The sequence below is a fragment of the Lagenorhynchus albirostris genome, chromosome 3 (assembly GCF_949774975.1).
Source record: "Lagenorhynchus albirostris chromosome 3, mLagAlb1.1, whole genome shotgun sequence".
Taxonomy (NCBI): Eukaryota; Metazoa; Chordata; class Mammalia; order Artiodactyla; family Delphinidae; genus Lagenorhynchus; species Lagenorhynchus albirostris.
This window is the reverse complement of record NC_083097.1, coordinates 160,131,890-160,147,173: the sequence shown is the minus strand read 5'-3', so window position 1 is coordinate 160,147,173 and position 15,284 is coordinate 160,131,890. Positions and strand designations below refer to the sequence as shown.

Sequence of the window (15,284 nt, the reverse complement as noted above, 5' to 3'; positions counted from 1 at the left end):
GTCTGTCTCCTGTGTCTCTGCCTCTCTCCTCCATCTCTCTGTCTCTAGGTCTGGGTCTCTGTCTCCGCCCTATTCCCTGTCCGCTTCCGCCCCCTTCTTAACCTCTCTTCCCCAATCCTCCCCGCTTCCTCCCTGCTCGCGCCCCTCCTTCTCCCTCTCCCCCCACCTGCCGCCAGCAGGGGGTGCTGCGGTGCGGCCTCGGCGGCCCGGGGAGGCGGGGCGGGCGGCGGCCGCGTCGGGACTCGCCGCGATGGGACCGGAGACGGCGCGGGCGGCGGCGGCGACGGCGCAGACAAAGGCGCGGGCGGTGCGGAGGGCGGCGCGGAGGGCGCGGGCCCCGGAGCCAGCGAGCGAGCGGGGCGCCCGTCTGCGGGGACTCGGCGCCGCGGGGCCGCACCCGCCTAGCGCCCGGACACTTGCGGGGTGCAGAGCCGGCAGGGTGAGCCCGGCCAGCTGAGCCAGCGCTGGGAGCGCGGGGGGCCCCGAAGTTCCAGGGCCGGGGAGAGGGCGCTGGGGGTCCCGAAGTTCCGGATACAGAGGCTGGGGGCAGCTGGGGGAGCCCCGAAGTTCCAGGGCTTGAGAGGGCGCGGGGACCCCGAAGTTCCGTTGTCGGGGTCGGGGAGGGGACAGTGCGAGCGGTTCCCGAAGTTCCGGACCCGTCATTGGAGGAGGCTGTGAAGATGTCTCCGACGTTTCGGACCTGGGGTGGAGGGCGACGCGAGGGAACCCCGAAATTCAGGACCCGGGGATGGAAGGGTGGCAGGGGCGTCCCCGAAGTTCAGGAGTCAGGAACAGCGCGCAGGATCCCCTAAGCTCTGGACCTGCGGTTGCAGGAGGTAGATAACGTGTCCCCGAAGTTCTGGACCCGGAGTGGGGCGGGGCGTCGCAGGGATCCTGGAAGTTCCAGGGTCGGGGGCGGCACTTCCCGAAGTTGGGGCGCGCATAGGGCACCCTGGTCCTGACCCTGGGAACTCGATCCTGACTGAATATCAGATCCCCTGGACTGGGGCTCCTGGGGTGGGGCTTCGCCCCCGCACGCGATTGTGGATCCCGGACACCGGGCGGAGTCGGGCTCCCCTTTGGAGCCCCGCGGCCGGCAGCGTCCGAGGCGCATGACTCTTGGTGAGTAACTTTTCCCAAAGCCGCAAGTCGCTGCAGGAACATCCGCTGCAGGAACGTCCGGGCAGGAGGGGCCTGAGTTTCTAGGATCCCTGCGCCCCGGAACCCTGGCTCGACCCAGGACTCACCCCCAACCCCGGCCAAAGTCTCTGCCCCTCCCCCACCCAGGGACTCCGGTTTCAGACCCTGTGACCGGGACAGAAGCTGCCCAGGACAGAGTGGGGGGGCATTCCCCCCTCTGACCACGGAGGCTACCGAGTCTAGGCCTCCCTTCCCTTAGTTTGCCTCCCCCCCTCCCCCAGGTCTCTCGTGGACCTGGATCCCGCCCAGCCCCATGGTACTGGGATTGAGTGGTGATGGGTGGGCACCATGGTAGACCTGTTGAGCCACATCTTGTCTTTTTAACTAGGCTGGAGGCTCCCTGGGGATTTGAACTTTGACTCCAAGGTGTGCCTCTGCCCTACAGTGGAAGCTGAGGGGTCTCTTTGTGGGTCCAGTGGGGGACCGGTCTCCCAGTAGGCACCTGTCAATGCCCCACTTATCGATGGAGGCCCTGCTTTGAGGAGTGATGGACGAAAGTGTCAGGAAGTATTGAACAGGAGTTGGCCACCTTGGCCTCCTCCACCCAGCCCAGAGATTGAGAAGACTTCACTGGGGGTCCAGTAACCAGGAAGATGTGAGGTATATGCCGGGCTGTTAGATGCCACCTGGCTCCTATCAGAGGCCGTCTCCTGCCCAGGGTGTTGCAAGAGTTTCCTCCCAATGGACAGAGTTGGGGTCTTTTTGCTGAGTGATTCCCTCACTTTTGGATTGAAGTTCTATGAATGGTGTACTTGGAAGTGGGGTCTTGGGGCTGGACATGCTTGGCCTCCCACAGCCTGGTCTGGGGAGACACTCACAAACGTCCTGTCCCCCCAGAGGCCAAGCCAGCTGTTCCTACCATCCCCCTGGCTGTCCCTTGGAGCCCACCCAGACAAGCCTGACCAATGTCCACAGCCAGGTGAGCCCCTGCTTCTACCAAAGCTTGGCCTTGAGTCCCCTGGGGGGCCAGTGCCTGGCCCCCGCTGAACACCCTCTCCCCATGCAGGGAGCAGCCCATCTTCAGCACACGGGCGCACGTGTTCCAGATCGACCCGGCCACCAAGCGGAACTGGATCCCCGCGGGCAAACACGCACTCACTGTCTCCTACTTTTACGATGCCACCCGCAACGTCTACCGAATCATCAGCCTTGGGGGTGCCAAGGTCCTGGTGGGGCTTGGGTGGGGTGGCAGGTGCCAAGGATCCTAGGGACAAGCCTGGTTCAGTCGCTTCCTTGCTGTGTGCCTTGGGGGCCGGGGGAGTACCCTGAGTCTTTCTGGGTCTCAGTCTTCCTCCTGAAATGGCCCAGACCAAGGACTTCTGAGGTGCTAATACAAAGCTATATCCCTGGGGGTTTCACATTCATTGTTACCAGTCCCATCACCCGGGAACTTTTCTCCCCACCGCCTTCCCCAGGCCATCATCAACAGCACTGTCACCCCCAACATGACATTTACCAAAACGTCCCAGAAGTTCGGGCAGTGGGCAGACAGTCGCGCCAACACCGTCTATGGCCTTGGCTTTGCCTCTGAGCAGCATCTGACTCAGGTGGGCCTGCAGGGATACATGGTGGGAGGAATGGGGCTGGGGCTGGGTCTTCTCTTGGGTGCACTGGGGGACCCTGGACAGATGCTGGGCCTCCATCTTCCCAGCTGCAGAATGGGCCTACAGAATTGGACAAGCCAGTAGCTCCTTCCCAATTTTCTGGTTCACATTCCAGCTCTGTTGGCCACCTGCTCTGATTTCGGACACAGCCTGCCCCTCTCTGGGTGCCTAGGATGGGCTGGGTGCTTCCCCGCACCCCTGGCATTACCTTCTTTATCGCCTTCCTCCACCCTCTGCTGTTTCTAGAGTTCAGTACTGTCTTATCCATTGTTTCCCTGTATGGTTCGTGCTCTCTGAATCCTGTTGAGTTCATGATGCTTTGCTTTGCTTTTCTTCTAGAAGCATTAGTTTTCCTTTCAAATTTAGATCATTGAATTAATTTCTACCGGAGGTTTAAAGTAGGAGTGTTTTTTTCCCACATGAGTATTCAGTTGCTCTTGGACCATTTTTTGAAAAAAAAAATCTACCCCCCCAACCCCCAATGAATTGCACTGGCCCCTTTGCACAAATCAAGTGGCTATATGTCTGTAAATATGTTTCTTTAAAAAATTACTTTCAAGCTAAGGAAATTTATTTTAAAATGAAAAAAAAAAAGTGTATCCTACCCTAGCTGGAAATGAAAGACAGATTAGCACCCACCTGAGGCTCTCCTTGCTGCAATAAGCCTGACTGAGAGGGAAAGGGGGCCCCTTTCTCAAGGTGGCTCAATGTGATATACCTCCATGAACATCCCACCCCCCCCATCCTGATACCCACTCTGCTCATTGGGCATCGTTTTCCAAGCCTACTTCCCACTCTTCCAGTTCATGAGAGGAGGGGATGCACTCAATTCTAAAGTTCCTTCCAAAGCAACAGAGCTGCTACTGGGTGGAGCTAATGTGGTGGGACCCTGGGGGAGGGGGCTGGGGGTTTGTTGACTGTCTGTTCCTGCCCCCCATTCCTCAGTTTGCCGAGAAGTTCCAGGAAGTGAAGGAAGCAGCGAGGCTGGCACGGGAGAAATCTCAGGATGGGGGAGAGCTCACCAGTCCAGCCCTGGGGCTCACTGCCCACCAGGTCAGCACTCCCTGTCCCATGCGTGCCAGGAGCTCAACTGGTATTGGGGGGGTCTAGGTGCTGTGCCGGTTCCCAGGACCAAATGCTCACAGATGATGTAAAACTACATCCATGGCAAGGACCATGGAAGAGGGCTGTGGGTGCCATGGGAGCGTGTCATAGGCTGTCCAAATGTTAGATCAAGGAAGGCCAGAAAACCAGCTCACAGGGCAGAGTTGAAATGTGGAAGTTGAAATGGCTAAGTAGAGCGGCAGAGTAAAAAGCTGTCCCTGGGTGTTTTCCCCCACTAACTTATTCGTATCATTTATTTATTTAGTTTAAATATTTATTATACTTATGTATTTTGGCGGCACCGGGTCGTGGGATCTTTGTGCGGCATGCGGGCTTCTTAGTTGCGGCATGCAGACTCTTAGTTGTGGCACGCATGCAGGATCTATTCCCTGACCAGGGATCAAACCCGGGCCCCCTGCATTGGGAGCACGGAGTCCCACCCGCTGGACCACCAGGGAAGTCCCTCAGCATCATTTATTGACCGCATACTGTGTGCCAGGCCCAGGGCTGGGCACAGGGATTAAGGAGATGAAAAAGTAGGTTGGTCCAGGCAGCAGGTGGATTCATAATGAATTTAGCCTGATGGAGTGCGTTTCCTGTAGGATTTTTAAATGGATGTTGAAATTTGGCCCCAGGGAAGGTCATTGCTCTGAGGGAACAGCATGGAGGTTTCAGATTGCTCCCCGCTTTGCAGATTATGAGTATCTCCCGGGGTTTAGGCTAGCCTGCATCAGGTTTGCTCCTGGGGGTTGGTGAGAGCCCAGCAGGCAAGGTGGGGGGCAGGGCCCAGAAAGGGGCCATCGGGAGCCATTGGTGGTGGGTGAGGAGGGGAAAGGAGCAGTCAGATCCCAGTGCTGGGAAAGACCTCCTGCCCTCAGTCACGACCCACGTAGCATCAGCTCTCACTGTGCCCTCACTTCTGCCCATGCTCTTAGGTGCCCCCGAGCCCCCTCGTCAGCTCCAACGGCCCCGGCGACGAGAAGCTATTCCGCAGCCAGAGCGCGGACGCTCCCGGCCCCGCTGAGCGCGAGCGGCTCAGAAAGATGCTGTCCGAGGGGTGAGGGGGTAGGGCGGGGCACAGGGGCGTGGCAGGACGAAGGGTTGGGGAAGAGGGGAGAGGAAGTTCACAGAAACTGTAGGCACTTGTTCAAGCGGCGGGATCTGACACTGGACCCAAGGCCTGTGGTAGAAGAGGAGACACCCAGACTATGCCCCTTCCAGAGCCGACCCCGCTCCTGCCTCATCCATTACTCGGGGCTAACTCTGGCCTGTCCACATCTCCCCCGGCTAATTCTAAACCCACGGGTGCCCCCCCACCCACTTTGTTCTGTCCACATCCCCTGGGCTGATCCTGCTTGGCCTTCCGACTGTGTCTCACTGAACTGACACCAAAGCGCCTACTTTGACCCCACCCCCGACAAGACTCCGCCTCCCCGGGACGTCCCCACCCCCTAGTCCCGAGGTACCTTGGCCCCAACCATAACCCCGCCCCCAGCCCAGCACCTCCCTCACCCTGCCTCAGGCCCAGTGAGGCCCCGCCCTGCCCTCTGCCAACTCCAGCGTCCCCGCAGCTCGGTGGGCGAGGTGCAGTGGGAGGCCGAGTTCTTCGCGCTTCAGGACAGTAACAACAAGTTGGCGGGCGCCCTGCGAGAGGCCAACGCCGCCGCCGCCCAGTGGAGGCAGCAGCTGGAGGCCCAGCGCGCAGAGGCCGAGAGGCTGCGACAGCGGGTGAGGAAGCCCCTCCCTCCCAGAGACCCCAAGTGGCCCGGACCACTGTGAAGCCCCGGCCTCCTATCTGTCCTGGGTTCCCTGGCTGGCTGTGTGATCTTGGCAAATCACTTCCCTGAGCCTTAGTTTCTTGTTCTGTAGTATGGGTCTGAAATAATGTCAGCCTCAGAGGGTTGTCAGACCCTAAAGACCTACCTGCCAGAGGCGGGGTGGTGGCCCCAACCAGAAGGGGTTAGTGCCCAGTCATGGGCTTGGCTGGTCAGGCATATTCCCCAGGGATCAGGAGAGTACAGGCTGGGGCGTCAGGGGCTGACCTTCCTGTCTGCACAGGTGGCTGAGCTGGAGGCCCAGGCTGCCACCGCCGAGTCACCCGCGGTCAGTGAGAAGGAGGGACCGGGCCAGTCGCTGGAGCAGCTGGAGGCACTAGTGCAAACTAAGGACCAGGTGTGTGAGCGTGTCTGTATGCGTTTGTGTTTCCTTGGGCCCTGCCTTCCCTGATCTCCCATGGGGGAGCCAGGACTCTCAGAATGGATTCTGGGAACTTCTCCATTAGGAGATCCAGACGCTGAAGAGCCAGACCGGTGGTCCCCGTGAGGCCCCAGACAGCGCCGAGCGTGAGGAGACACAGCAGAAGGTGCAGGTGTGTGCGGTTGCTGTGAGGCGGGGTGGGGTGACCACCCAAGGCAGCCAGCCTCTGATGTAGGACAGACCTGGCATCTTCCCTACCTAGTGGGTTCTGGGCAGCTATGTGCCTCCCTGAGTTTGTTTCTTCACCTATAAATGGAGTAGGAAGACATCTAAGGTTGTGAAGGATTTGGATGACCAGGTGCATGGAAGGACGGAACCAGTGGGTGGTTTATAAAACATGGTTATTAGTACAATGTTTCATCTCCTTCCATTCATTCAACAAGCAGTTTTTGAGCCTCTGTTGAATCTTCATTCTTGACCCCATCAAATCCTCACACATTCCCAGCCTGAGGTCAGGAGCTTGCATTTGTACCCAGGTGTGCTGGCCTGGCCCTCACTGTGGACTTTATCTGAGAAACCTTCAAGCATGTCCTGTGAGTCCAGCAGGAGGGAGAAGTTAAAGGAGGTGGTGCCCCCAAAGAGGTTGGGGGAATGCTCCCTGTTGTTTCCTGGGCAGAGTGCACAGCATATGCAAAGGCCCTGAGGTGGGGAGAAAGTATGTTCAAGGAACCACAAGGAAGCCAGCAAGCCTGGGTTGGAATGAGCGAGGAGGGGTATGGATTTCATTCCCAGCATGATGGGTGACGAGGGTCTTGAGCAGAAGAGGAATGTGGTCATTTCAGTGATGTTCCAATCAGGGGACCAGGGAGTGTCTTGGGTAGAGGTGGCAGGGAGGAGGCCAGGAGACAGAGAGGGCTTGGCCCAGAGTGGAGGCTGTGGGGATAGCATTCAGCTGCTGGACCCTTGAGACTTGCTGGGGCCCCCAACCCTGCTTGCCCTCTCCCTGCAGGAACTGGAGACCCGAAACGCGGAGCTGGAGCACCAGCTGCGGGCAACGGAGCGCAGCCTGGAGGAGGCACGGGTAGAGCGGGAGCGGGCACGGGCCGAGGTGGGCCGGGCCGCGCAGCTGCTGGACGTCAGGCTGTTTGAGCTGAGCGAGCTGCGGGAGGGCCTGGCCCGCCTGGCCGAGGGCACGCCCTGAGTCCGGCCTCTGGGTCTACGTGGGAGCAAGGGGCCTGCGGGAGCTAGTTTTACATGAACGATTCCCGCCTGGGGCACGGGCCAGGCCGCAGGCGGCACAGTGGGCCATTCCCCCGGCAGGGACTGGGGCCCGACTCAGCCTGGGGAGGGCCTGTCCACAGTACTCCAGCCGGCCCTGGCTGTTCACAGCTCACGGGCTGTTTTTGAGCTCTTCATCGTGTAGAATTTCTAGACTCCCCAGGGCATGTGCTGGTGCCCAAATTACATTTCTAAGCGTGGCTGTGTGTGTGGTGTGTGAGTAGCTAGGTACCTGGTCACCGTCACTGGACCCGCTGCCCTCGGTCTGTGTAGGGTTTGGTGAGCCACTCAGAGATGAGAGGGAGGCTCCGAAAGCCTCAGGGGCATGCCCAGGCCACATGGCTCTGCTGCCCCATCTTCTTGGGCTCTGCCCATGTTGTCTGGACCAGTTTGGACTAAGGTGGACCCTGGTTAAGGACTCCTCCCACCACTTCACTCTGGCCACAAACCCCAAATACAAGCAGGTGGGCAGGAGGGGAAGGTCCTAGCCCATGGCTGTGTTCACTGGGCATGGGAGGGATCTCACCAAAACATATGCATTTACAGAGAAGAGCAGTTGCTATGCCCATTTTCCAGATGAAGAAACCAAGGCCCATATAAGGGGCTTCACCAACCCAAGGTCACTCGGCTGGAATGGTCAGCACTGCAGTTCAAAGCTTTGGGCCTGGCCCCACAGGAAAGGAGACCCGGGGGATGGGGGGGTGGTAAGTGGTGTTCTGGGAGACTTGAGAAGTATAGGCAGTCATACCCTCCTCCCTCTGCCCCTGCTCCCCGAGAGTCAGACTGGGGAAGTCAAAAGACTCATTTATTGAGCATCTCCTGCAACGACACACCTTCACTCTGGGGCCCCACGGCACCCCCAGGGTGACCCTGGGCTGGGGTCACTGCACGTGGACTTGGGCCCAACCTCATAGCCTTCTTTCCTCCTCTGCAGCCTGCCTCTTGGCCAAGGTTCTGAGGAGGGGCCACCAGGGGCTGCAGGGTGGGGTGGAGAGCTGCACACTGAATGTGGGTGTCCGTGGGCTCCACTGAGGGGGACTGGGAAGACTAGGAGGAGAGATTATCCTGAGGGGAGGACCCTCCAACCTTCAGCTGGATGAAGGCGTCCCAGGCTGGGCAGACGGGGGCCGTGTGGAACTCAGGCCGGGCCCTGAGCGGGTGCTGGGGACAAGCAGGCCTCAGGCTGGGCCCTGGATGGACACCCCCTGTGGCCAGCCCCGCTGGCCTTCTGCCGCTGCAGTGCCTGCTCCACTTTCTCCTTGAAGCGCCGGTTCTTCTGCTTGATTTTGGCCAGCTCGGCCTTGCGCTTGGCCTCCAGGTCGGGATCCTGGCATGGGGAGGACCGGAAGGTGGCTAAGCTGATCGTCCGTGGGGAAGCTTGTGCCCCACGCCCACTCCACCACCGGCTCAGCCCTCACCTTCCCCTCCAGGATCATCTGCTTCCGCTTATTAATCTCTTTCTTTTCATCAAAGTTGGCTGCCTCCAGTTTCTGGGGGGCGGGAGGGAGAGGCCGTCTTGGGGGTCACCATCTTCCAGGAAGCACCCTGGGCCCCAAGGACCAGCCCCTTCCCCAACACTCACAATCTCACACTCCCTCCGCACCACGTTGACCTGTGTGAGGATCTGTAGCACCTCAGGTTCCTCCACCGAGAACTCCTCCAGCTTCTTCTCTGTGGGGACAGCAGGGTCACAGGGGGGCAGGCACGACATGGAGAGGGATTTCAACTATGTAGTGAGTTCCCTGTGTAGCAGGGCATGCAAGGCCATCCAGGGCCGTAGCAGATAAGGATCAGGTGGGCAAGAGCTAAGATTTCAGACCCAAGGAAGGTATAGACTGCTCTTTTTTTGTTGTTAGCAATACTATGAATTTGACTAGGGATTTTTTTTTTTTTTTCCTGGAAACAGTGTCCTTTAAAGTCAAGACATTTCTGAATCTTAGGACAGTCTGTGCAGTAACTGGAGGTGCCCCAGAGGTTCTCAGTCTTGGCTACACATTAAACCACCCAAGGGGGTTTTTCAAACATGCCCAGGCCCGAGCCCTGGGGCTTCTGACTCATCCACAGGGACCACCCACACACTCTGGTCTGAGAAACCAGAGTCCCTTCCCACCAGATGTGGCTTTCAGCTGCTGAAGGCCATTGCAGAGCTTGTTTCAACAACTGGGCAAAAGAAACTTCTTTGAGGGTTGCATAAGAAGGAAAGCGCAGTTTAAGCCTGCTCACGTGAGCAGGCTAGCGGGTATCTGATAGGGTTGAGTGGCATCTCACCCAGAAGCACCCGCCTCCCCTCCCCTCTCCTCCTCTGCCCCTCTACTCACTGATCTGCTCCTCGATGGCGTGTACCAAGTGGATGTCATACTGCGTCACCAGTGTGATGGCCTGTCCCTGCCGCCCTGTGGGGACACACCCAGGCTGTGTGCTGGAGGCCAAGACAAAGGGCCAACAGAAGCAGGTCCTGACCAGCAGGCGGCTCAGGGCTCCTCTCAATCAAGGGGAACAGTACAGGAGCTCGGTGGGTGAGTGAGTGACTGGAAATGAATGACGCTCAGGGCGTCAGGGCTCAACCCCCTGCCTGACCTCTGCGTAGTAGGCAGGTCTGTCCCAGGGGAGCTGCAGGACTCCAGGGAGAGGCAGCTCTCCTGCCAGCTTGGCCTTATACAGGTGATGTGGCTGATTTCCCATTTCGGTGTGGCCGCCAGGGAGCCCAGGCCACGTTCTGTCAGCAATAAGCCCAGACAGGCTTCAGCTCAGATCTCTGCACACCACTTTCTCCATTCCCCGTTCCTGTGACAGTGACTAGTGCTGGAACAGCACTGGCAGCTGGCCACGCCCATGGCCCTCGGAGCAGCCCCAAACAGGTGTCACCTTCTTATTACCCATTGTTGGATGAGGCAGTGGGGGCCCAGAGAGCTGATGTGACCTTCCTGAGGCCACAGGGGAGGAGAGAAGGGACAGGCCCAGTCTGGCCCCAGAAACCGTATCTCTGCCCACTCCAGGTGTGAGAAAATCTCCTGGACTCCGTGCCCCTCCTGGGTGGGGCTGGGGAGCAGACACAAGGATGCCTCCTTGGCTCCTAGCGAGAGTCACAGCGAGAGGTTGAACTTGGACGGCAAATCCCACAGGGCAGCGTCATACCCACCAGGACTCGTACACCTATTTGCTGCTGGGCATGGATTGGCAGCCCTGACGGGTAAAGGGGCCTGGGGTGAGGCAACAGGGAGTGGTGGGGATGGGGCCAGTGTGTACCGTGTCCCCAGGGGACAGCATGTGTCACTGTTAGTGCTGCTGGGGGTGAGAAGAGCATCCCCACCTACAGTTTTAAAAGGCCGATTCCCCCAACTTGCAAGTGCTTCCTCTAGTGTCTTTCACCTGTGGCCTGTAGCCCTCCTGTGTCCCACCAGCTTGTGACTCTGGCTCCTCGTGGTGTGGGCAGGCAGAAGGGGCGGGTGCCAAAGGCTGCCCCACCCTGTGTGCTCACCTGCACGGGCTGTCCGGCCGACTCGGTGGATGTAGATCTTCGGGAGCCCGGGGGTGTTGTGGTTGATGACCACCTGTACCGTGGGAATGTCCAGGCCCCTGGAGAGAGAGTTCGGTCAGCACCTCTGTCCATGTGGGGAAACTGAGGTTGGGACTCACCCAAGGTCGTTCAGCAGTGAAGCTGAGGCTGCCTGACCCATGCCTGAAGCCAGTCCCTCCCTCTGGCCCTTTTGTGGGGGGCGTCATGGGGAAGGGAGTACCCTGGAGCTGCTCACCGGGAGGCCACATCTGTCGCGATCAGGATCCGGTAGATGCTGGACTTGAACTTGGACAGGGCGGCAAAGCGTTCTTTCTGTGCCGGATTGGGGAGAGAATTGGGGGTGGGAAGTGGGGTGTGAGGTAGCATCTCAACAAACGTTTGAGCGCTTACTGTGTGAGGCCTGGGGACAGGGCAGAGGCCAGGACAGTCTCCGCCCTCAAGTGGCTCACAGTCCAGTGAGGGAGATGACCTTGAGGAGGCCAGACTGGGGCAGACAGGTGGCAGGAAGAGTGTTCCAGGCAGAGGAAAGGGCCTGGGCAAAAGCTGGGAGAAGTCCCCAGGGCAAGGCTGGCGGGTGAGGGGATCTGTGGGGCTGCCCAACGCCTCACCTGTTTCATCATGGAATGCAAAGCCACGGTGGGGAAGTTGAATTTGCGCAGCATCATACACAGAATCTGACAGGTCCTGGCAGGAAGGATGTGCTGTCAGCCCATCTAGCGCTAGGGTCCTGGAAAGGTGCTCCTGGCCCTCCCACCCCCCAAGTCCCCAAGTAGGTGGCCCTGCACAGCTGGGGAAGGAGAAGCCAGGCTGCAGTGTCCTGCCCACTGACCCCTCCCCTGGCCTAAGCCAACAAGAGTGGGCCCTACATCCAGACTTTTCTCTTCTGGTGGCCAAGAAATTCTTGGGGGGCAGCAGTCAGGAGGTCTCCTCCACGTGCTGTGGACTGCCCTTCTACGCTGGCTCAGGCTAGGCTACTCTACAGCTCCTTGACGCTCTCCCTGAACGCCTCAAAGGTTTTTGAAATCCCTGGGTCTGCGGAGAGGACAGCCCCAGGTGTTGGTGCTGATGTGCCGGGCCTCATTGACATCCTGAGACCACAGCGAATAGGCTGCTCCAGGGCCTTCTCAGCTGCTGCAGGGGTCTCCTGGAGAGAGCCTGAGGCCCTCAGCCCTTCCGGTTAAAGGCAGGTCTGAGGAACCCCAAATCCTGGCTCTGCCTTCAGGAGGGGTGACCTTGGCAAACTGCTTGACCTCTCTGAGCCCCCTTGAGTGCATCCTCTGAAACTGCTGGTCTGAGCAGAGGCCCCGGAGTGCCAAGACCATCTGTATGCCTCATACCTCCAACCTTGGGCCACCTCTCAGGCCTCCGTGAAGGGCTATGGGAGGGGCGCCCGGGGGATGGGAGAGGCGGGCCTGCCCACACTCACTTGCATGTGTTGGTGAAGATGATGATGGACCAGTCCTCGTGCTCGTCCTGGAAGTTCTGGATCAGGTGGACCAGGTAGGCATCCTTGACCTTCTCAGGCACTAGCAGGTAGCGCTGGTCCAGCTGTTCTACTGTGCGCACACTGGGGACAGGCGGGCCTGTTTCCCCTTCTGTTGAATGAGGCCAATAGCCCACCCTGCCCATGGGTAGTAACCTCTGTTGGGTGTGACCCCCACTTGGACTCCCGCCTGCCCTGCTCCCCCAGGAGCGTGGTTATGGACTCACGGGGCCTGAGCCTCCCAGAAGAAGGGCTGGTTGGTGGCCAGGCCCTGCAGCTCTCTCAGCGTGTCGGTCAGCGTGGCACTGAAGAGCAGCGTCTGCCTGCGGGTCGGCACAGCCGCCAGGATGGTCTCCAGGTCCACGGTGAAGTCAGTGCAGCCCTGCTCCAACAGCCGGTCCGCCTCATCCATCACCTGTAGTGCCGGCAGCAGGGGGTAGGGATCTGGGGTGAGGGTGCTGGCCGAGTCCTGACTACATGCCTGGGCTCGACCCACCTTCCCCATGTGCCTCCTTCCTGGTCTAAGATGTGGGCCCTAGAGCACTCTCCCTCTAGGTCTTGGAGGCCTTTTCCCTCACCCATCTCAGCTCCAATGTCACCTCCTCAGAGAGGCCCAGCCCCCAACTATCTTTACTAATACAGGCCCCCTTTTGTTGGTTCCTGAGCTGTTCTTATCACCATTCCCAGCGTGGTACTGGATGGCCTGTGGGACACACATTTCCCACATGGATGTATCAGGGCCCCAGGCTGACTTACCAGGAAGCGAATCTTCTTTATGCTGAAGGTATTGGAGCTGCGGAGGTGGTCAGCCAGGCGCCCTGGTGTGGCGATGACCACATGTGGTTTCCGGGAGAGCTCCAAGGCCTGGGCCACCATGTCTGTGGGTGGAGGGCGAGAGGTGGGGCTGGGTGGATGGTCTGAGACTGCAGAAGGTCCATGCCCAGAGCCTCCCTGGGCCCCCCATACCCATGCCGCCGACAATGATGCAGTCTTTCAAGCCCAGAGGCTTCCCCAGGACCCGGAACTGCTCTGCGATCTGGTAGGCCAGCTCCCTGTGGGCATGAAGGGGCCAGCCTGGGTCAGATAGCGGTTTTGTGCTTGCCTCTCATTCCCATCTCCACCCTACGGCCTCCTGCCTGGACCTCTCCTGTTCACACACCCTCCGAGGCTCCCAGTCCCCTTTGGACAAAGGTTCTGATACTGAGTGTTGGAGGCCCCTTGTGGTCCCTACCCTCTCACTAGGCTGGATCCCCAAACAGCCCATGGCTTGTCCCCTGCCAGTCCTACCCACACTGGCCTTTCTTCTTCCCACGTCCTCAGCAATGGCCTCAACACCACAGTCATCAAAGCCTGAGACCCAAGTGTCAGTCCCCCCTCCCCCAGGGCTGGTCAGTGTCCAAGTCCTCTCCTCTCTGCCCCCAGCCCCAGCTCCGCCCAGGCCTGTTCTCTGCCTGTGTCCCTACTTCCCGGCCTTCCTGCTTGCCCCTGAGTCAAGCCCTGTGCTCAAAACTTTTCACACACTGTCTTGTTAATTCTTCAGCACCTCTAAGAGGTGGGCATAATTTCTGTCCCCATCTTGCACACATGGAAAGTGTGCTCAGAGAGGTAAAGGCGCTTGCCCGAGAGAACACAGCTGGTTAACTCACCCACGAGGCCTTTGGGGCACTCACCTGGTGGGTGTCAGGACGAGGCAGAAGATGCCATAGGGATCCTCAGACAGCTTCTGCAAGATGGGCAGGACAAACGCTGCCGTCTTGCCACTGCCTGTCTTGGCACAGCCCAGGCAGTCCCGACCTGGGCAGAGGGCAAAGCAGTGTCACAGGTGTAGACAGGTGTTGTATCGGGCACAGTTTACAGCAGCTAACATTTAATGAGCAATTACTGTATGCTCAGTACTGGCCTGTACCGTTCCCGTTCCAGGCATTCTGACAACTTTCCATTTAGAGCAACTGACACATTTTAGAAGGGCGAAGCCATTATAATCCCCATTTAACATAAGGGGAAACAAAGTCTCAAAGATTTTCCCAGGATACACAGACAGTGAGTATCAGGCTGGACTGGAACCCACATCCATCTGCCCTGAGATACCTGCTACTAACCACGACCTCGTTTTGACTCCTTCCGGGGTATCAGGGCTTGGGAAACCCAGAATGTCCTCCCCCCAATCTGCATCCTATGCTCCCTACTGACTCCTTCATCCTTGTTTATTTAATGCCTCAATTTGTCACATCCTAGGCTTCCTGAAGGCGTCCCTTTAATGGCAAAACGGGGTTGGACCAGAGGAGTGGGGAGAAGAGCAGTCTAGGGACCAGAGCTGTGGATTTACCAGTAATCTTGGCAACCTCAGTTTCCATTTGTAAAATGGAGTTAGTAATCCAAGCTCTACCGAATTTTCCCAGTACTATCTATTAGTTTTTCATCAAACCCTCCCAGTGCTCTGAGGCTATAAAAGTTTCAGAGATTACATCACTTGAGTGCGGACACACAGCGAGTCAGCCGTACACCCTAAACGCCGACACTGCCTAGTCTGCCTCCGGAACCCAGGATCGCCCGTAAGGGCCAAGACTGCCCTTCGCCTCACGGGGCCGGCGTGGGCAAAAGCTGAGAGAAGTGAGGTGACAGGAGCGCGGACGCCTCCTGGAGAAGAGGCCTAGCCATACTCACCTTCCAGGATGGCGGGAATGCAGCCGAGCTGCACGGGCGTGGGCTGCTTCAAACCTAGCTGCCGACATTGTTCCACGAGCCAGGATGACAGCCCAAGCTCCGCAAAGCCAGCCATCCTCGCCGCCAGCCCAGTGTAAGCACCAGTGTGAGCCGTGCTTCCGGTGCGTGTTGATGACGTCAGGAAAGCCTTCCAGTTTATTGGATCTGCCTCCTGCCTGGTCCCACCCTTTGCAGCTCA

The 15,284-nt window shown here is 58.8% G+C and overlaps 2 protein-coding genes across 5 annotated transcripts; one reads left to right on the top strand and one right to left on the bottom strand.

Annotated features, from left to right (window-relative positions):
* Nucleotides 1–235: 235 nt before the first annotated feature.
* On the top strand, nt 236–7,582 carry HOMER3 (homer scaffold protein 3). 4 transcript variants are annotated; one of them, XM_060144843.1, is made up of 10 exons: nt 236–439; nt 2,038–2,119; nt 2,207–2,355; nt 2,616–2,747; nt 3,750–3,857; nt 4,844–4,965; nt 5,480–5,636; nt 5,967–6,080; nt 6,190–6,276; nt 7,114–7,582. In XM_060144843.1, the coding sequence occupies exons 1-10, from the start codon at nt 251–253 to the stop codon at nt 7,303–7,305; spliced, it is 1,332 nt and encodes a 443-aa protein (XP_060000826.1). In that variant the 5' UTR covers nt 236–250; the 3' UTR covers nt 7,306–7,582. The 4 variants fall into 4 exon arrangements, with proteins under 4 accessions (XP_060000826.1, XP_060000827.1, XP_060000828.1 ...); XM_060144844.1 differs by having other exon boundaries at nt 299–439; nt 2,207–2,363; XM_060144845.1 differs by lacking the exon at nt 236–439 and adding an exon at nt 630–1,122 and having other exon boundaries at nt 2,207–2,363.
* Nucleotides 7,583–8,170: 588 nt separating this feature from the next.
* DDX49 (DEAD-box helicase 49) lies at nt 8,171–15,201 on the bottom strand. The gene is made up of 13 exons (XM_060146647.1): nt 15,047–15,201; nt 14,053–14,176; nt 13,349–13,434; nt 13,139–13,260; nt 12,610–12,797; nt 12,326–12,466; nt 11,508–11,583; nt 11,135–11,211; nt 10,861–10,958; nt 9,701–9,775; nt 8,965–9,053; nt 8,801–8,872; nt 8,171–8,709 (listed from the first exon to the last, which is right to left on the bottom strand). Exons 1-13 carry the CDS (start codon nt 15,159–15,161, stop codon nt 8,521–8,523), a joined length of 1,452 nt encoding a protein of 483 aa, XP_060002630.1. The 5' UTR covers nt 15,162–15,201; the 3' UTR covers nt 8,171–8,520.
* Nucleotides 15,202–15,284: the final 83 nt, after the last annotated feature.